Source organism: Heterodontus francisci, chromosome 22 (assembly GCF_036365525.1).
Source record: "Heterodontus francisci isolate sHetFra1 chromosome 22, sHetFra1.hap1, whole genome shotgun sequence".
Taxonomy (NCBI): Eukaryota; Metazoa; Chordata; class Chondrichthyes; order Heterodontiformes; family Heterodontidae; genus Heterodontus; species Heterodontus francisci.
In genome coordinates this window covers 61,623,310-61,644,910 of record NC_090392.1, presented here as the reverse complement: position 1 = coordinate 61,644,910, position 21,601 = coordinate 61,623,310, and the positions used below count along the sequence as shown (strand labels likewise).

General features: G+C 44.0%; 1 protein-coding gene across 6 annotated transcripts in view; it reads left to right on the top strand.

The window, feature by feature from the left end:
• The window catches only part of igsf9bb (immunoglobulin superfamily, member 9Bb), a 665,840-nt gene that overhangs the window by 515,589 nt on the left and 128,650 nt on the right, over positions 1–21,601 (top strand). For all 6 annotated transcript variants that reach the window (XR_010977166.1, XM_068053913.1, XM_068053912.1 and 3 more), the window contains 2 exons: positions 11,271–11,416; positions 20,317–20,459. Coding sequence is in view for 5 of the 6 variants with exons in the window: in XM_068053913.1 (XP_067910014.1) it covers positions 11,271–11,416; positions 20,317–20,459 (289 nt within the window). In the remaining variant the exon portion in view is untranslated. The remainder of the gene's footprint in view (positions 1–11,270; positions 11,417–20,316; positions 20,460–21,601) is intronic.

The window sequence follows — 21,601 nt, the reverse complement described above, 5'->3', positions numbered from 1 at the left end:
TTCGCGCCACACAAGGGCCAGACAATGACCATCTCCAACAAGAGAGAATCTAATCGTCTCCCCTTGACATTCGATTGCATTGCTGTAGCTGAATCCCCCACTATAAACCTGGGGGTTACCATTGACCAGAAAATGAACTGGACCAGCCATTGAAATACTGTGGCTACAAGAGCAGGTCAGAGACTGGGAATTCTGCAGTGAGTAACTCACCTCCTGACTCCCCAAAGCCTGTCCACCATTTACAAGGCACAAGTTAGCAGCGTGATGGAATACTCTCCACCCTCCTGGATGAGTGCAGCTCCAACAACACTCAAAAAGCTCAACACCAAGACAGAACAGATCATTTGTTCGGCGCCCCATTCACTAACTTAAACATTCACTCCCACCACCACCGACGCACAGTGGCAGCAGTGTGTACCATATACAAGATGCAACTCACCAAGGATCTTTCGACAGCACCTTCCAAACCCGTGACCGCTACCACCTAGAAGGATAAGGGTAGCAGACGCAGAGGAACACCACCACCTGCAAATTTCTCTCTAAGCCACACACCATCCTGACTTGGAACTACAACATTGTGGGAGCATCCGCACCAATAGACTGCAAGGGTTCAAGAAGGCAGCTCACCACAACCTTCTCAAAGGCAATTAGGGATGGGCAATAAATGCTGGCCTTGCCAGTGCCACCCGCATCTCATGAATGATCAAAAAAAAGCATGTTATTGTTGCAAACATCACTTGATGTAACAACCTATGAGAATGAAAGTGCCATGATAATTACTTAGCATGTGAACCCTGGTATTATTTATTGCTTTGAAACAACTCCATGGTCTGTATTGTTTTATTCTAATGTGTATTCAATTATATGGGATGTACTCTCTTTTTGGACCTTTTTCTGCTGGCAGCGATCACTGGCACAATGGTTACTCTGTGGAGTTGATGTGCTGTTACATTTACAGAAGAGGAATAATGATTCTGGTGTCATAAATTTATAAAGAAATAGTTGTAGTTGATTGCCAGGAGCTGCCAAGACTGATATATATTACAAAGCAGTCATTTTCAAAAAGTAGTGCGTAATGCAAGGAAAAGGATACGGTGATTTTTGTTACTAATTTGCCTTTTTTGGGGATAGAATTAAGATTTTAACTACCGTTTAATTACCCAGAGACTAAATTAATGAAAAATCTATATAAAAACATGGTTGCTGAATGGCTTCCCTATGGCTTAATGGGAAAATGCACCACCTGGTGTGGTACTCAGTCAAATAAAGCAAAAGGTCCTGAGTTTGATTCTCAGGCTGATCTCAGGTCAGTCATCAGTTCAGACACGACAATTAGCCGTCAGACTTTTGGGCTTGGGAGGGAAATATCAACTACGGTACCTGCTCCTGATAACATTCACTTGGCCACGATCCCAGCAAGTCTCCGGGAGACTGAGAGCAGCGAAGCGTCTGGTGCACTCTAGCTCCAGGAAGCTGGGAACAGTGATGTCTTCGAGGAGGGACAGAGGGAAAAGACACCACCAACAGAGGACAGCCCAAACCTTGCCGCCTACAAGACCCCCCCCCCCCCCCACCAACAATGTCACCAGAGCAGAACAAAGCACCCATGAGTAACCATGAGCCCAACGAATGTGAAACAGCTTGTGTACACTATGGGTATGCAGGAACATACCCAAGGACTGGGATGAGCAAGGACACCTGGTGTGGTAGGCAACACCCAACTTTAAAATGGGTATAAAGATTACTTTGATTAATGTGCGTAGCGCTAAATCCACTACGCGATGTGTTTCGACTTTGGACTACCTCGCCAAGGTCAAAGCTGACCTGCTGTTTCTGCAGGACTGTGGAATCCTGTACCTCAGCACTTACAGGCAATGGTCACAATGGTCGTCCCACGGGCCATTGTTCTGATCAGAGGGAAATGATTCCTGTTCCTCCGGCCTGGGTATTCTGCTGCGGGAAGGCAACTTCACCATCTCCGAAGTTAAGCAGGTGGTGGGTGGTCGCCTCCTTGTAGCAGATGTGACGTGTAACAATGTTCCACTCCAATTAATCAATGTGTATGCCCCGGTTCAATGCAGCGAGCGACTGACCGTCCTCCAGCAGCTCCCACTGCTGCTGGTGACATCCAGGCTGTTCATTCTTGGCTGTGACTTCAACTGCATCATTGATGCAGCTGGACGATCCAACAGTGACGACAGCAAACTGGACGCTACGTCCAAATTCCTAATGGAAACAGTAAAAGATGCCAAGCTGCATGACGTCTTCAGCAAACCTGCAGACGGAGCGCAGCGCAGATACACCTGGTCAAGACCGGACGGGTCTGCCCGTTCCATGATTGATTTCCTGTTTGTGTCCCGTGCTTTCATGGTCAGATTCATCGCCGTCAAGCCGGTGTTCTTCTCTGACCACTGTCACTTACAGGACAACCTGTGGGTTGGCAGAGGGACATGGAAGTTGAATGTTACACTGCTAACCCCAGAGAACATTGAGGAACTCAAAAGGGATTACAAAGGTTGGAGAACCGTGAAACCTCTCTTTGAGACTCTGGTGCACAGGTGGGAGGCGATCAAGGTAAACATCAAGAGGTTCTTTATCCTCAAAGGTGTTCTGAGGGTGAGAGACAGACAGAGGGAAATGTCCCGACTCCAGAAAAGAATGCAAAATGTGCTCCAGCTGCAGTCGATGGGGGTCGAGGTCAAGGAGGATCTCCAAGAGGTGAAGAGCCAGCGGGCATTGCTCTTTGCCACAGAGGCCTCCAAGGTCATCTTCTGGTCCAGAGTCTGCTCCGTTGAGCAGGATGAGATGTGCTCCTGTTCTTCTTCCAAAAGGTACATAGAAAGAGCTCTGTGATCAGCAGCTTGAAGGAAGAGGATGGCTCAATATCGTCTTCGCAGTCTGACATACTCAGGATTAGCAAATCCTTTTATGCTGGGCTGTACGACGTGAAGCCCATGGACAGCACAGCCTCCCAGTCTTTCCTGTCATCTATCACGCAGGTCTTAGATGACAGCATGCGGGAGAGTCTGGACAAACCGCTAACTCTGCTGACAAAGGCCGTCAGATCCTTCGAGACGGGTAAAACCCCTGGAAGTGACGGCTTACCGGTTAAGTTGTATTCGGCTCTGTGGGACTGGATCGGCCCAGACCTGCTGGAAGTGTACGAGAGTATGCTTCTGGCCAGCAGCATGTCAGAATCCACGAGGAAAGGCATCATCACCCTCATCTATAAGCGGAGGGGGGAGAGGGCCGAAATCAGAAATTGGCGGCCCATCCCACAGCTTAATGTAAACTACAAGATTCTGTCCAACGTCATAGCCAGTCGAGTCAGGTCTGCTCTGGAGTTGGTGATTCACCTTGACCAGACCTTACTGTACCCAGCAGGAAGATCTCTGATAGCCTCGCGCAACTCAGGGATACAATCGCCAGGACAGGGGGTGGACACCTGCCTCATCAGCTTGGACCAGGAGAAGGCTTTTGACAGGATATTGCACACATAAATGATGGACGTGCTTTCCAAAATGGGATTTGGGGAGGAAATCCGCAATTGGATCAAAATCTCTGCACAAACATCAGTAGCACAGTCTCAATCAATGGGTGGGAATCAGAAAGTTTCCTGATCAAATCTGGAGTCAGACAAGGCTGTCTCTCTGCTCTGTCTTGTTTGTTTGCTGTATCGAACCTTTTGCTGAGTCCATGAGGAAGGATGCAGGCATAAGAGGGGTGACAATCCCAAGCAGCAGAGGCACTCAGGTCAAAGTCTCCCTGTACATGGACGACGTTGCCATCTTCTGCTCGGATCCACTGTCCATTCACAGACTGATGAGCATCTGCAACCAGTTCAAACTGGCCTCGGGAGCCAAAGTAAATCGCGGCAAGAGCAAGGCCATGTTCTTTGGGAACTGGGCTGACCGATCCTTTGTCCCCTTCACCGTCAGGTCAGACTATCTGAAGGTGCTGGGGATATGGTTTGGAATGGCCGGAGCATGCGCCAGTGCAGCCAGTGTACACCAGAAACTGAGCATGTGGGAGCAGCGTTCTCTCTCCATTGTGGGTAAGAACCTGGTCATCAGGTGTGAGGCGCTCACGTTGTTGCTGTATGTGGCGCAAGTCTGGCCCATACCCCACTCCTGCGCCGTGGCGGTCACCCAAGCCATTTTCCGCTTTATCTGGAGATGCAAAATGGATTGGGTCCGGAGGGACACAATGTTCAAACCTCTGGATAAAGGCAGGAGAAACATACCCAACGTTGCCCTCATCCTGATGACCACCTTCGTGTGCGGCTGCATCAAGCTGTGTGTACAGCCCCAGTACGCAAACAACAAGTGTCACTATGTGCTGAGGCTCTATCTATCACCAGTGTTGCGAAGGATGGGTCTGGCCACATAGCTGCGGAACGCTCTATCCAGTTGGACCGTGCTGTACCACCTATCCTTTGTGGAAATGTTTGTGCAGAAAAACACCTTTGACCACCCATACATCAGGCAGAGGTCTGCATGGAATGTCCTCAAGGCCCTATGGGAAAAGGTGATGGTGGATCCTGTCAGATGGTTCCCTGAGCAGACTGTCAAAGTCATTTGGCGGAATGCCTCATCACCAGAATTTTCAAACAAGCACCAAGATGTAGCTTGGCTGGTGGTGAGAAGGGCCCTCCCCGTCAGATCCTTCCTGCATGCCCGGAATCTCACCACCTCTTCACGCTGCCCCCGAGGTGGCTGTGGTGGGGAAGAGATGGTTGCCCACCTTCTTCTGGAATATGCCTTTGCAAAGCATGTGGAAAGAGTTGCAGTGGTTTTTGTCGAGGTTCATCCCAAGCAGCTCTGTAACACAGGAATCTCTGCTCTACAGGCTGTTCCCAGGGACGCACACTGAGATAAACATCAACTGCTACTGGAGAGCCATCAATGGGGCGGCACAGTGGCGCAGTGGTTAGCACCGTAGCCTCACAGCTCCAGCGACCCGGGTTCAATTCTGGGTACTGCCTGTGTGGAGTTTGCAAGTTCTCCCTGTGTCTGCGTGGCTATCCTCCGGGTGCTCCAGTTTCCTCCCACAGCCAAAAGACTTGCAGGTTGATAGGTAAATTGGCCATTATAAATTGCCCCTAGTATAGGTAGGTGGGAGGGAAATATAGGGGCAGGTGAGGATGTGGTAGGAATATGGGATTAGTGTAGGATTAGTATAAATGGGTGGTTAATGGTCGGCACAGACTCGGTGGGCCGAAGGGCCTGTTTCAGTGCTGTATCTCTAAATCTAAAATCTAAATTTGGTGAAAGATGCTCTTTGGTCTGCCTGATACTTGCCAGTCTTCCAGCGCAAAGAGTTTTCCAGGACCGAGTGTTGCAGACTGGCACATTCCAAGGTCCAGGACTACATGCTGAGGGACGCACTAATGCTTGGGGCAGCCGCCACAGAGGCTCAATGGGGAAAGACCACTGTGTAAGGTCCTCCCGCCATAGTGAACTGAGGGGCTGGACCCATGGGAAACTCTTCAGTCTATATACACCAAATACGGGTTTGCTGTAAAATGTACATGACGTTTAAAATGGAATGGAAGGGTTGTGAGGCAACTGACTCCTGTATTAAAGAAAACTGATTTCCTTTGCACTTTCTGAAATGCCAACTTGGTGCTGTTTTGTAATTTTGTTTTACAGATTTTTATGAATAAAGTATATTTTGGGGGGGCAAAGTGGACTTGATGTGCTGTTATATTTACAGAAGAGGAATAATGATTCTGATGTCATAAATTTATAAAGAAAGAGTTGTAGTTGATTGCCAGGAACTGCTAAGACTGATATATATTACAAAGCAGTCATTTTCAAAAAGTAGTGTATAATGCAAGGAAAAGGATACGGTAATTTTGTTACTAATTTGTCTTTTTTTTTAGGATAAAATTAAGATTTTAACTACCGTTTAATTAGCCAGAGCCTAAATTAATGAAAAATCTAGATAAAAACATGGTTGCTGAACGGCCTCCCTGTGGCTTAATGGGAAAATGCACCACCTGGTGTGGTACTCAGTCAAATAAAGCACAAGGTCCTGAGTTTGATTCTCAGGCTGATCTCAGGTCAGTCATCAGTTCAGACACAACAATTAGCCGTCAGACTTTTGGGCTTGGGAGGGAAACGTCGACCACGGTACCTGCTCCTGATAACATTCACTTGGCCTTTTCTGGAAAATGTGGGTTTGGGCTTTGAATGAGAACTGGGTTGGGCTCACCTTGAGCAGCCTTACTATCACTATTTGGGCTTCTGCATAAAGAGCAATCACTTGGGTGAGATCCCAGAAAGCAGCTTGCATATGTGTCACCACTATCCTGGTGTACTAGGAGAACAGATTTAAAATGTTAACTGTGCCTTCAGCCGTGCTCTATGTAAAGAGACTCCTTGTTGATAGTACAGCAAATAATCATTCTTTGGAAAGAAAACATTTTGATCCGTAGCTGGAATCAGCAAAAAGGAACTTTTTGACCGTAATTGATTTTGTTCTTACAGATCAGTAAATGGGGGTTGTTGAATATAATAGCAACAATGAATTTGAATACATATATGTATCAGATTATTGCAACACCAATCAGTCCCTCAAATCATCCTACAATTTTCATATATTTCTTGCTTATTGCCAAATTTAGCATAGTTATGTTCATCTGCTGAGTGTTGTCTATGCCTTTACACAGTGTGTTATTGAGATAAGGACAATTTAATACATGTTGTCATAGTCTAAGACATTTTGTTTCATTTTACATGCGTCAAAATGAGAAAATAATACTTCCTCAAATGTTTTTATAATTTTTTTTTTGTTTTTACATTTTTGGAATTTTGTGATCCATCTTGTATTGGAACTTTAATAATAAATTCCAAACCCCTGACCTCTACCACCTAAAAAGACAAGGTCAGCAGACATATGAGAACACCACAACATGCAAGTTCCCCTCCAATTTGTACACCATCCTGACTTGGAAATATATCACCGTTCCTTCACTGTCGCTAGATCAAAATCCTGGAACTCCCTTCCCAACAGCACAGTGGGCGTACCTACACAGCATGGACTGCAACAGTTCAAGAAGGTGGCTCACCGCCACTTCCTCAAGGGCAACTAGGGATGGGCAATAAAGCGACACTCACATCCCAAGAACTAATTTTTTAAAAGTCCAGACAATCAGAGATGTATGGTGTCTCAGAGTTACATATATAATGGCAACCCTGATTCATATATATGTCAAGTGTTATTCAGGGCTGAATGCTGGGACAATGTTTGGGAAATGTCTGCAACCACCATCATTTCAAGATTATTTACCTCAAGAACTGGTGAGAGAGGGAAACCTAATTCCAAGAACTTTTCCCAGTTAAGTGTCTGGGAATATATACCTTGGATAGGCTGATCTACAGTAATATCAGGAGCCATACGTCGCAGGTTGGCAGGCAATACAACAGAGAAAGGCACCATCCTTCAGTAAATTGTGCCAAGACGTTGCTCCTGAATTCCACAGAGAATGGTTAGAATGTGAAACTGGCTACCACAAGGAGTAGTTTAGCCGAATGGCATAAATGCATTCAAGGGGAAGCTAGATAAATACACAAGGGAGAAAGGAATAGAAGGTTATATTGATAGGGTTGGATGAAGAGGGATGAGAGGAGGCTTATGTGGAACTTAAACGCTGGCATGGACCTGTTGGGCTGAATGCCCTGTTTCTGTGTTGTTAGTGCTTTGTAATACTGTGGAATGCTTTGTACATTGGGATTTCATCCTTATTGGGCTCAAAATGCAAAGAAGTAACCATTCTAATAAATACTGTTGAAAAAACTGAGATCCCATTAAAAAAAACCTGAATGCTTTTGCCTGAGCGGTCAGCAATACTACATTTTATTGTTTGACCAGGTTTAAACTGGTCTTCCCTGAGCTACACACCTATTTAATTAATGTTAAGATGCACAAATGTAAAGTATAACATTGATTAGTACAGTGACCCATATTTCAACTGGATCAATCTGACTGGATCTCAGTGGGGTGGGACAGGGCTGGTTGCCCAGCTCAGTGAGGCCACCAGGCTAAAGTTTCAGTCATTACATTTCTAGAGAACAGTTGTTTGAGTTTATGGAGGATTGGCGGAGATTGTGAAATAGATTTTAGTTGAATATATTTTATTTGAAGAATATTTAATTTCATTTTACATATATTGTTACGATGAGGTGAAGAAAAGGTCTAGGGCTCCCCTCTTGGCCTTTTAGGGTTTAACCTTGAAAAAACGGTGTTTTTATCTTCCCCTCAGTGAGTTCTTGCTTACTGCTCTCTAATTGTAATTGTAAAGAAATCAACCAGACAGGCTTTCTTAGGTTTGAACAAGAAAGGTGTAAGATTATTAACCTTAAAACGCTAACTCAGTTAAAATTACTAAGAATACGCAATGTGACCACGCTAGCATGCATATGCGATAAACACACACACAAAAAGATACAGAGGAGGAGAAAGAATTAAAGCGGATAAGGTTCGAAGTAATAGATGGAATTCAGTTACTGGTTATGGGTTGGATGTAAAGTCTTTGATTGAAGTTAAGTCTTGCAGTTCTCGTTGGGGCACAGTGCACACTTTCAAACTTGTTTAGCTGGTACCAGAAGGCTGCAAGAGTCTTCTGTCTTGAAGCTCGAGTTACTTCTATTGGTCCCTGGAACTTTGTGTGAGAGAGAAAGAGAGAGAGAGCTGCTCTCTTGAAGTTCAATTGCAGTCTGTCTTTCTGTGTCAGGCACAATTTTTAAAAACCCTAGGTTGGCCAGCAGGTTAGTCATGTGACTTGCTCCTTGTTTGAAACAGCTTCACCTGTGAGGTTTGTGGATTCCTCCAAGCTTACCAGACACACAGTGTGTGTGCGTGTGGGGGAGGGGGGGGGGGAGTGCGTAGAATGCTGACTCTTTCACATTCAGTAACTCTCAATGTCTCTTGATCTTCACTATTGGCAAAACCCATCTGGCTAATTGGATCAGGGAGTATTCCCATTGTCTCTCCATGTAACTGCCTTTCAGAATGCAAATGTGCAGCCATGTTTTCAGCCACTGTTCTGTGGTCTTTTTAAAACAAGTTATGTTCAATGTCCAGTAACAGTTCAAAAAATAGTGTTCCATATGACAAAATTAATATGCTTCCATTTGGCAGGTGTGGTTTCCATCACAATATCAAAGTGATAATCCTTGAATTTATTGAATTCTTAGCTTAATTTTTGCTGTTCTGAAATAGGGGAGTAGATGTTCAAATTGCTGCTGGGGTGAAACTCACACTGTACACCAGGTACCCGTTATAAAAACCCTAAGATTTTTATTTTCATTGATTTCAATGGCATGAAAATCAGGCAGGTTCTGTAATAGATCCTCAATCCACAAAACCAGTTTTACCCCTGACAGGAAGTTATCAACCTACTTCAATGTGCTCCAGCTTGTGTTGGGCTTTTAATAATAAAAAAGGGATTCTAATTCATCAGTATGGTGTCTAATCCATCAGTAGCATTTCCAATTCATCAATGCAGTTTCTAATTCATCAGTATGGTCTCAGTAACATCTCCAATTAATCATTATAGTTTCTGAAAAATCTGTGCGGCAGATTATCCAGTCTGTTAGCCTAGCTCTGACTAATCTGCTGTTGACGAAACCTGGTGCAAAGTATACTTATCACCTCAATACCACTGCTTTATCTTTAGTGACTGTCATAATGTGGTAAGTGATAAATACACTTCCTATTGGGTAAGCACTTGGAGCACAAACCTGCCCATAATTTGATACAAATTGATATTGATCTCACAATGTCTTTCACAGGGTTATCTGAAATGATAGCTGGTACAAGAAATTGAAGTGTTCCTCTGGTGGAGTCAGGAGGTGCTCTTCTGCAGTTGTGGCAAAGGAACTTTGTTGGTGTTGAGCAGACAGACCTTTACTGTGCGTCTGTCCCATGCTGTAGACTTGATCTGGGTGCACTTAATACTGACAGTGGCCTGGATTTTCCGGGCCACCCCGAGGCGGGATCGGAGGCGGGGGGCACGGAGTATCGCAGCAGTGGGGTGTGAGGGGGCGGAGGGCCCATTGCCCAGCAATCATCCTGGGGGCGGGATAGGCTGACGATGGCCTTCCCATCCAGAGGCCAATTGAGACCCTTAAGTGGCCTATTAACAGCCAGTTAAGGCCCTCTTCCCACCTCTGCTGGGATCTTACAAGTGGCGGGGGGTGTCTCTGCCTTGCTGGGAGGACGCCTTGTAAAATGAGGTCCTCCCTGCAGACATGGGTGCGAGGGGATCCCTCCACTGTGGGCAATTTGTGGCTCAAGGAGGACCCCAACTGGGAATCAGTTAACACCACCACCCCCCCCCCCCCTGGGGCCCCCCTCCACCTGAACCGCATGACCACCCTCCAGCCCTCCCTTGCCGGGATCTTCCGGACTGGCTGAAGGCGAACACCTCGCCTACCTGTTGCTGGGGTTCCACCGCTGTGCCTGGGTCCGAGTGACACTGCTCCCAGTGACACTGCCAATAGTTGAGCTGCCAGCCCTCTGATTGGCCGGCGGCTCTTAGAGACAGGATCCCTGTCCCTTTAAAGTCTTTAAAGGGCTGGGGATCCCACCTCCTAAAACGTTGACACAAAAAGACTGTAGGATCGCTCTGGGGGGGCTGAGAAAATGCAGAGGAGGGGCTCCCACTGCCTTTTTGGCCTGGTGCTGGGAGCCCCGCCTCCAGCACAAAATCCAGCCGAGTGTGTACCAAAGTGGTAAAGTACTTCATTCTCCCATACTGACTTCCTTAATGTCGATGACCACGAAAAGAACTGGCCAAAAATATGAATGATTTTAACACCATAAATTATAATATATAGGAGTACGTTACAGTTTATAATTTAATTTAGAGGTTTGAATTAATTTTGCTCTTCATGGTTACTCGCAAACATACAATCACTCAAAAATGATGGGCAGGAACCATCCACCTGGTCCATCAAGCCTGCTCCACATTCTTAATACCTGGAACATTTTCTAAAACTCTTCAATAGATTTCAGAATGGCTGCCCCTTTCCAGATATCTAACACCCCCACAAGGCCACGTTTCTCTGTTACTGGAAGAGAAGGAGCAGGCTTATGTACATTACAGATGTTTCTAGTGAACATTGCTACTGTCAACCCATGATAGGTGTCCAGAAAGCGGGCTTACTGAACATCTGTAACGAAAATCATAACTAAAGAATAAAACATGGAAAATTTTGAACAGAAGTATAAGATTTTCTGTTCCTGTTTTTGTCTCTTAACAGTGATCTGAAGCTGAGAGTGCGGATTTTGATTGATGGAACCTTGATCATCTTCCAAGTCAAGCCTGAGGATGCTGGAAAGTACACCTGCGTGCCGAGTAACAGCCTCGGGCGCTCTCCTTCAGCCTCATCTTACTTGACAGTCCAGTGTGAGTGTGGTCTTTGCGGGGAGGGATTGGAGGGCAAGGCATAGGAATTTAACTTGCACTTATTTCTACATTTATCTTAATCAACCACTTTGTGTTTCCTGCACCAGCATCGAAAATGAAGCTTGACCTGCATGCCCATTGAAGTCTTGGACTTAAGGCTCTAATATCCTGGTGTGTCTCCATGCCCCACTATGGGAACAATGTAAATAAGCTAATGCAACCACTACTGAGCTACAAATGCCATTAATCTCACGTGATGATGTGTGCTGAACTGTGGAAAGCTTAATTAGGGAATTTGCAAATACAACTGACTGTGAATGTCACAGCATTATGGGATCGGCTGAATTCTCTTCCAGTTGTCCCACAACTCATTTATGTACATTTAAATTAGTTGGAGTGATTCAATAATGAAAATCAAACAGCTACTGTTCTTTGCTTGTTTTACACTATTGGTCAATGTCAAAATTACCCCCATAATATGCAACAAAGTCCAGTTATCCAAGCAGTTGGATTTAGTCATCAATCTGTTAACTATGGTGTTCAGCCAGCAATGACACTGTCAGGGATATCACCAGTCACAACTCATTGGAGTCATCTCAAGCCCATTCTAGAGATAGAGGATATACCCATGAGCACCTCTGTGGCTGATATACCAATTCCTCTCTGAGACTGACCATGTAGAGATTTCTTCCACAATTTCTATTTCAAATACTCAATCGTTTATTGCTGCTTGAATCGTATTTTCAATATGTCATCTAGCGCTGAAATTGATTTGTTATATTTTTAGGTTTTTGTACCAGATATTTCCTTGCCCACATCATCATGAAAAATTCCAGTAAGTGGACCTCACAGCCTCAGTGAATCAGATTGTGCCTTTACCCACCCATATTGAAGTAGATATAGATAGACCTGGTGTTGAACATACGAACATATGAACATACATACAAATTAGGAGCAGGAGTAGGCCACTCGGCCCTTCGAGCCTGCTCCACCATTCAATAAGTTAATTGGTTAACTTGGTCTTTTAATTGGTCCACATTTCCACCTAACCCAATAACCTTCCACCCCCAAACAGACAGCCTTTGTTGCTATAGCAATACTGCCAAAGAGCCTCTGACTAGAAGTGTACAGATTGACTGGTGAGCTGCTTCCAGAAAATAGGAGCCACAATTGGAAACTTCAGAGCACACAACTCTATCATAAGGACTACACAGAATCATTGGCTATGTCTCCTCACAGACCTAAGAAGGACCTTGGTCCCCAGTCAAAATTGTTAATAAGACCTTCTAACACAAAAGACATTAAGATGTCAATCACATTGGATATTTCATGCAACCACTTTGAATGGGCTGTGATTTTCAGAAGTTAACTCTTTGTCCAACCAGGTATCAAGGGCAATACTCAACAGGTTGACACCAACGAAGCTACATTCAATAGATATTAGCGTATTAAAACTCCCTTATGTCTGCTGTGATGAGGAAGAGAGAATCCATTACCTAATGTATCAGATAAATGTTAAATTTATCTTATTTTTTAACCTAGTAAAGCAGTAATTTTCCTTTTTCTTCAAGATTGTTCAACAAAATGTTTCACTTCTGCTGCTGGATTTTCATTGATGCAAATAAACAACAGACGCTTAATTTTGCCAGGCACTTCGCTCACATGTTGTGTCTAAAACATATTGAGTGCTCTATCACACGTGTTGTTTTACTTGCTGGGTTCTGATTTCTAATTCATGCATATTGAAAGTGGTTTGCCATGGTGCCAATAAGTTAATTATAAACTGTTGGAAAAAGTAAAATGTTAATATTGTTAATGTTCCTTCCAAACAAGTGCATAATGCAATCAGCATTATGATTTTCAAAAATCACCTATTGCTTAAAATAATTGAAATGCTTACCAGGTGTTGTATGACAGTGGGAATAATGAGGCAGTGTAGTTGTTTGTTTCAAAGAAGTTTCACATTTATGCAAAGAGCATCAATCCCTGAGCAACATTCAGTAAAAGAGTGGGAGTTCCAATTCACACCCCCCCCCAAACATTAATCGGGAATGGTAGCCTAGTGATTATGGTTGTGAATTCAAATCCCACATGGCGACTTGTGAAACGTAATAAAGCTGGTAAATTGTGGATGACACCAGTCAAGGAATGACCATGCATACTTTTGCTTTGTTAAAAAACCAAACTGGTTCACTCGTAACTTACCTAGTCTGACCTGCCTACATGACTCCTGCTCCATACTGTGTTTGACTCCTCAGGGCAACAAGGGATGAGCAATAAATACTGTCTTGCCTGTGTCATCCACGTCTCAGGAAACAACATTTAAAAGTTGAATGATACCAGATTACTTCAAATGAGACTTGTCCTCTAATAATGTTTTTTGGTGCTATTAAGACAATATAGGGGAAAATTTTGTTCGGCACTATGCAACCTATGTTGATTTTACAGGGGCAGGTAGCCTCGTCTGTCACTACCTGTGTGGCCCGTGCAGTTTTTTTCATTGATATCTGCCGCCGGGAAATTGAATGCAACCAAACTTTTCATCTTATGAGAGTATTAAGACAATATGAAGTCTGGCTATTGCCCTGTCACTGAGAAACCTTGAACTTCGTACCAAAGTGTTCTTAGTTTAGATTGATGTTACTGACTTTAATATAGCGCATGCACACAAAAAGACTGAAATGGCAATCAAATTGTATTCTCCACAGGAAAGTCAAATTTCAGTAAGTTTGAATCTTGGTCATCGTTGGTTCCATTTTTGACTTTTTTTTTACTCATTCAACAGGTGTGGGTGTCGCCAGCATTTATTACCCATTGCACTTGAGAAAGTGGTGGTGAGCCACCATCTTAAAAATCTGCAGTCCATGTGGTGTAGGTACACCCATAGTGCTGTTAGGGAGGGAGTTCCAGGATTTTGACCCAGTGATGATGACGGCATGGCGATATATTTTCAAGTCAGGGTGGTGTGTGACTTGGAGGGGAACTTGCAGGAGGTGCAGTGTTCCCTTGAGCCTGTTGCCCTCATTCTTCTGGGTGATCAGAGGTCACAGGTTTGGAAGATGCTGTCGAAGAAGCCTTGGCAAGTTGCTGCAGTGCATCTTGGAGGTGGTGCACACTAGAGCCATGGTACACCAGAGGTGGAGAAAGTGAGTGTCTTTCAGCATGAATATGTCAAGCCGTTGCTTGACTTGTCTGTGGGACAGCTCTCCCAATTTTGCCACAAGTCCCTAGATGTTAGTGAGGAGGACTTTGCAGGGTCGACTCGGCAGGGTGTGCCATTGTTGTTTCTGGTGCCTAGGTCGATGCTGGGATTGTCCTTCCGGTTTTACTCTTATTAGACTTTTTCATTGTGGTTTGATACAACTGAGTGGCTTCTTAGGACACTTCGGAATGCAGTTAAGAGTCAGCCACATTGCTGTGGGTCTGGAGTCACATATAGGCCAGACTGGGTAATAACGATAGATTTCCTTCCCTCAAGGACATTAGTGCACCAGATGAACTTTTATGACAATCAGGTAATCTCATGGTCACCATTACTGAGACTAGCTTTTTACTCCAGAACATGAGGCTAGATTGATCTTAAATTTAAGTGTGACCTTCTGTTGTTTTGATTGATTGTTACTCTGTGTTTTAATGAGCTGCCGGGTCTCTATTAAAGCAAGCTGTTACATTATTTGCTTGCAAGACTGCTTTGGAACTGCGTAGGCACAGCTTGCTGACACAAGCCAGAGATGATAGTTATGCACAAAGCCAAAATAGAAATTGGTCTGAAGTTCATCTGACCAAATCAAGAAAGCTTACATTTGGATTCTGGCATGGTCAGTCTAAGACAGTATACTTGGGGAGGGTAGGAATAGATCCAGTCCAAGAAAATCTGCTGGTGTTGTATTGCATCCAGTAAATGACAGTCATCTTTTTGTGGGAGGGTGAAAATGAATGCAGCCATTAATTGGAACTGTACCAGGAGAAAGAATTTATCCTCTCTTGGCCCATATTCTGAAGAAGTGGTATCTCCAATCTTTGATCATCAACTGGCATCATGATGCATTTAATTTTAGCAGTCTTTGGGAATGATGTGGTAATTCAACCAATCATTGAGAGGTCATTAGCTAGATCAGCAATTGGATCCCATTCATGACAATCTGCTTGGAGGGGCAGAAAATATACACAGTCCATGGTCATCTTCTGAGGGAGGCAATAACTCCAGTTTTGCTACTTGCCCTCCCCCCGCCCCCCACCCCCCACCATTCTGCCCTAATCTATTAAACCAGCTTAAGTTGGGCAATACACTTTTTCAGCACTTGACTTAACCTCAGTTGAACCCTGCTTGCTCTACATTGAGGGGAGGGAGGTTTTATGCTTCTGAAGAAATTAAAGACTTGTAGCAAAGCAAATTCTTGGCCTCTCTCTTTTTTGGCTTGCAGTCTGCTTTCAGAAACAACACTGTTTCCCCCTTCCAAATTCTCCAGAACCACTAATGCCCAGTTTTTTTTTGTGCAGTCTTTGAAGCAGGAATCCATCAGGCAGAATCCCTGGAAAGTAATGTGATAAGCATTAGGAATCCAATGCTCAGTGTTTGCAATTTAAATACTCCCACCTGTTTCCAGCCCAAGCCAGGAATGCCCCAGACACAAACCGGTTGGATAAACTGACATCATGGGTCTCTGCCCCTTTTCCTTCTCCTAATGCACCAGTAACTGATGCATGCAGGCTGTAAACCGGATTAAATTGGACCCCAATGTTTTTAATCCATGAAAAAAAGGACTTGCATTTATATAGTGCCTTTCACAACCTCATAATGTCCCAAAGCTCTTTACAGCCATGAAGTACCTTTTAAATGTAATCACTGTAGGAAACATAGCAGCCAGTTTGCACATAACGCTCCCACAAATAGCAATATGATAATCACCAGATAATCTGTTTTAGTAATGTCGATTGAGGGATAAATAATTGGCCAGAATACCTGGGATAACTTCCATATTCTTCTTCAAAATAGCACCATGGGATCTTTTACTTCCACCTGAGAGGGCAGACAGGGCCTCAGTTTAATGTTTCATCTGAGAGACACCAGCTCCAACAGTGCAGCACTCCCTCAATACTGCACTAGAATGTCAGTATAGATTTTTGTGCTCATGTTCTAGAGAGGGAATTGAATCTCCAACTCTCTGACTCTCAGCCAAGAGTGCTACCAACTGAGCCATGGCTAACATCCAACATCCATCATCCATGACAATCTGCTAAGGGATGCAGTGTGTTTAATCCATAACAGTTGGGTGTCATGGATATGGATTTTAGGCTTTGCTAATCAAACGATCTACCCAATCTCTGAGACCCTGTGAGGGGATTAGACATGCAATGTCCAGACAATCTAGTGAGGTGGTATGTATACACTCACATTAGGGGCTAGATTTTTCGTCGGGGGTCATGGCGGGAGGGCCCAGAAAATACCTTTGGGAGAGGCCCGCCACAGGTCTCGACATTGGGGAGACCCCGCCCCATATTCCATATTTCTACCGGCGGCGAGGCCTCATGGCAACCTTCCCCCCCCCCCCACCTCCGCTGCTCGACGATGGGACCTTCATTACAATATGTTAATTTATTAAAATCAAGTAATAATTATTTACCTCGTAGTGCCACTCCCATATTACTGTCGGTGGCCGGCACTGCCATGCAGCCCAATCTCCGAACGGAGATCCAATGCGGGACACTGATGGGGAGGTTAGAGAAGGTAAGTATTTCAGTAGGGGAGCGGGGGAGAGAGGGAAAAAACATACCTGATTGGTCAAGGGGGTGATGGGAATGGGTAAAGGTAAAAGTTTCTGCCCTTTGTTGGGGGGGTTTTTTTCCTCCAAGTTAGGAAAAGCCTGTGATTCTTTTATACTCTGCCACCTGGTACTACCACAAGAATCTACTATTGTCTGTATGCATTTAATTAGCAGACTTGCAGTGTCCAATGTTATAAAGTACTTTTGTTTAGCAGCTTGGCAAAAATGTAGTGACACTCTTCAATAATTACACAAACATACAAGAAAGAAATTTGAATGATGTCCCCAAATTAGAAAAAGGTGGAAATTAATGGGAAGATTAAGACATGAAGAAAGACTGAAAAAAGAGGCCAGATAGTCAGGTAAGTATTTTGTGGGGGAGAGGGCACGAATGATATATAAGGCTATCGGGGGGAGGGGGAAGGGTGGAGAGGGGCTGGAAAGATTTCTGCAATTATTTTTAGTATTTTAAAATGCACTATGGTTTTACAAATTAAACATGTCAGTAAGGACTCTAAGCCCTTTAAAAATATTGTTGCCTTGGATGGAGCGCCCGCCCCCTCCATGTAAATGAGCCACATTAAATATCACGGCCGTCTGCAGAGTAAAAGCCGCGCATGCGGGCCGCCATCTTAGAGGCTAGATTGGCAGCGAGCGAGTAAAATTGAGCCCTAGATGTGTACAGTGCAGGGTTTCTACGTAATGAGCACTTGGTTTGATCACTGGTAGATAATTGGTGTCAAATGTTCTTTTTTGACACTTCTGGAAGGTTGCCTTCCTTGGAAAACAGAGACTGCTTCATTTGGAGGATGCACACCTGAATTTTAAGCCTTTGAATCTAAAGTTCGAATATGCCTCCAAATATTAATCTCTAAGATCGACCAATTTGACGAATGACCTTTTCAGTAAACTGGGCAACAGCTGAGCCTGGTCACACCATTCTCTGTACCATTTGGTCCCTAGTTATGTCCTCCCTAATATGAGATCATTTGGTGTATTTCTTCTTTTCATTAACCACCTGTCCATACTGCATTTACCTAGAACCAGTTATTAAAACTTGACAAATTGCACTGTATCCTAGCTGATAACCTTTAATGAATTGAGTCAAGTAGCAGTGGCCCAATTGAACATGTCAACACATCTCATTCAGTAATTTTGTTCTTGCACTTTATCACAGACATTTCAGTTCCTCTTCAGTCTAGTTTTCCTTGCTAGTACATGCGCAACACACACATAAGCATCAAGATAACAATCTTACAATCCACTTTTCAGAACAATGAGTGTGCGACTTCAGTTTGAAAATAAGGTTGCTTTATTAGTTGCTGAATATTTAGAATGAAATATCACTGTCTGGCTCAAGAAAGTAATTATATTTCTAAGTAGTGCAGAATATAAATAAGTCTCATTAGCTTTAAATTTCCCTCTAGATCGGATAGATATGAGCTAGAGAGACAGAAGTACTGACTGCTGCATTTATGGTAATCTCATTACTCCCTCACAGCAGGGAGCTAAAAAATTAACAGAGTAGTTTGGCTGGCATCCAAGCCTGGTACCTGGAGTTTTGCCCCCTCTAAAGGCTGAGTTTTGTTGATTAAATGTCTCTGTTTGTCCTCACCCGGCAGCATTATATTGTGGCTCTGATTTTCAGTTTTGTTACAGTCCCAGATTTGGTTATCGCCAGGCATCATTTTCCATTTTCTCTAATGGACAGTAATAACTGAAAGGAGACTGGCAGTTTTCCGTATATCATTAGTTTCTGGTCTGATTGAAGAGTTCTTTCTGCTTTCAATCATACTAGTCACCTGAAGTCTTCTAAAATGAGATAGATCACAATGAAGTATCCTATAATTTATTGGAAGGGTGGAAGCCAAACCCTTGGGATTTACCTTCAAAGACATCATGTGCTTATACCAGATGTTAACATGATGCTTATAACTGTTGAACTGCACAATGAGATTTTCTGTCTTCAAGTCAGTCAGGCCTATACCCCAGTTACTCAGTTATTCAATTGAGAATATGGTGTATTCCATACACACCAGCAAGCTCCCACAACCAGTGCTTACTGTTGGCCATATCAGGGAGAAGGGTGAGAAAAGACCATCAGACCCATCAATATACACCCTGTTAGATGGTGTTAGCTCATGCACTGCCCTCCCCAATAACTAGGCACGGTAATTCCTAGGAGAGGCAAAAGAAGTCTGTGGCCAATTTCTGGAAAGTTTCCTCTCCAAGTCCCCAAGGTAATCCAGTAAGTTGCAGGGGACCATCATTACCGCAATGTAGTAACTAACCTGCAGTCCTTGAAAATAATTGTGGTCACATTTGACTTTGAACCGCGAGCCTCCTGGCTCATTTTAGTTTAGGAACACACAAACCCAAAGTGATAAGCTTATTGTTAGAGCTGCTATTTCTTTTCTTGGTGGCCTGCTTTATTAGAAACAATCTCGAGCTCATAGATAAGGTTGGAAAGGCAGGATCCTCCATTCACCCGACCGCTCCCTCTGTCCTCCCTTGGATCCCTCCGCGACTCATCCATTCAGCTGAACCCAATCCCCCCCACCCCTGTTTCGCCCGTACTGTTCCCGAGCCTCCAACCAAATTGCCATTCTCCTGTTCTCCTGTCGCCCTTCCTTGTGCTGCCGAGTTCAACAAACTAAATTGCTGACCTCAGGCACAACTGCACAAACACGGCTGTTGAGCACCACCTTGAAACAATCGTAAAGCGGGTGCCCCAAGATCTCTGTACGCCCCTCAGTTAATCTGGGAAGGTAGGATTTACTTGCAATTAATTACAAGCTAAAGAGTATTTATTGCATGCAAATAAATTTAAAGTTGGAACCCGCCATGGGACGGCGTGAAGACTGACCCGCCACAAAGACACCACTGACTTAATCTCCGATTCTCAAACCGCCGTCAGGAAAAAGAAATTTCAACTCCTGCCTTATTAAATCACCCCGCCCATTACAGCCCCCATAAAATTCCTCCCCTGCTCCCCCAGTGAAAGTGTTTTCCCCTGTACACACGAAAGAAACCCCACCAAGAAGCATGCGGTGTATAGGAACAATCTGATCATGACAGGCTGCTGATTCGGCCCTCAGTTTAAGCTTTGACCCCAGCTTGTTCGTTACTTTTCAGATCCAGCACGAGTTGTCAACATGCCTCCCATCCTTTATCTGCCAGTTGGAATGCCTGGATATATCAAGTGCCCAGTGGATGCAGTTCCTCCAGCAACACAAGTCAAGTGGACCAAAGATGGACGACCACTAAGGATTGAAAAGGTAAAATGTAGGATTTATGGACAGCAACTTCAATTTGTACTGAGGGCCAGAATCTGAGATCCAGCGACTGGATGATTCATATTAAGTTCCTTCTGGATTTGATACCATTTCCTTTGATTTGCTATAAATCACACATTTGAGACTAAATAAGTTGATCAATAAATAATAGAACTAAACATAAGAACATAAGAAATAGAAGCAGGAGTAGGCCTCAAGTCTGCTCCAACATTCAATACAATCATGACTGATCTTCTGCCTCAACTCTATTTTCCTGCCCACTCTCCGTATCTCTTGATTCCCCAAGAGAACAAAAATCTGTCTATCTCAGCCGTAAATATATTCAGCGATGGAGCATCCACAACCCTCTGGGGTAGAGAATTCCAAAGATTCATAACCCTTTGAGTGAAGAAGTGTCTCCTCATCTCTGTCCTAAATGATCGACCCCTTATCCTGAGGCTGTGCCCCCATGTTCTAGATTCCTGAGCCAGAGGAAACAATCTCTCCTTGTCTACCCTGGCAAGTCCCTTCAGTCCAGTCAGATTGGAAGTTGGCAAATGTTACGCCGCTTTTCAAGAAAGGAGTTAGAGAGAAAACAGGGAATTACAGGCCAGTTAGCCTAACATCAGTCATTGGGAAGATGCTGGAAACTATTATTAAAGAAGTCTTAACATTGCACTTGGAAAAGCATAGTATGATTAGAACAAGTCAGCATGGTTTTACTAAAGGGAGATCCTGTTTGCCAAATTTATTGGAGTTTTTTTGAGATGTAACTAGAAGGATAGATAAAGGGGAACAGTAGATGTAGTATAACTGGATAAGGTGCCACATAAAAGATTAATAGGCAAGGTAAGAACTCATGGTGTTGGGGGGTAATATATTAGTGTGGATAGACGATTGGTTAACAGACAGGAAGCAAAGAGTGGACATAAATGGGGATTTTCAAGTTGGCAGGTAGTGAATAGCGGGGTGCCGCAAGGATCAGTGCTGGAGCCTCAACTATTTACGCTCTATATTAATGACTTGGATGAAGAGACAGAGAGTAATGTATCTAAGTTTGCTGATGATACAAAGCTCGGTGGAAAGGTAAGCTGCAGGGAGGACATAGAGAGGAGAAATTACTACACTCAAAGAGTTGTAAATCT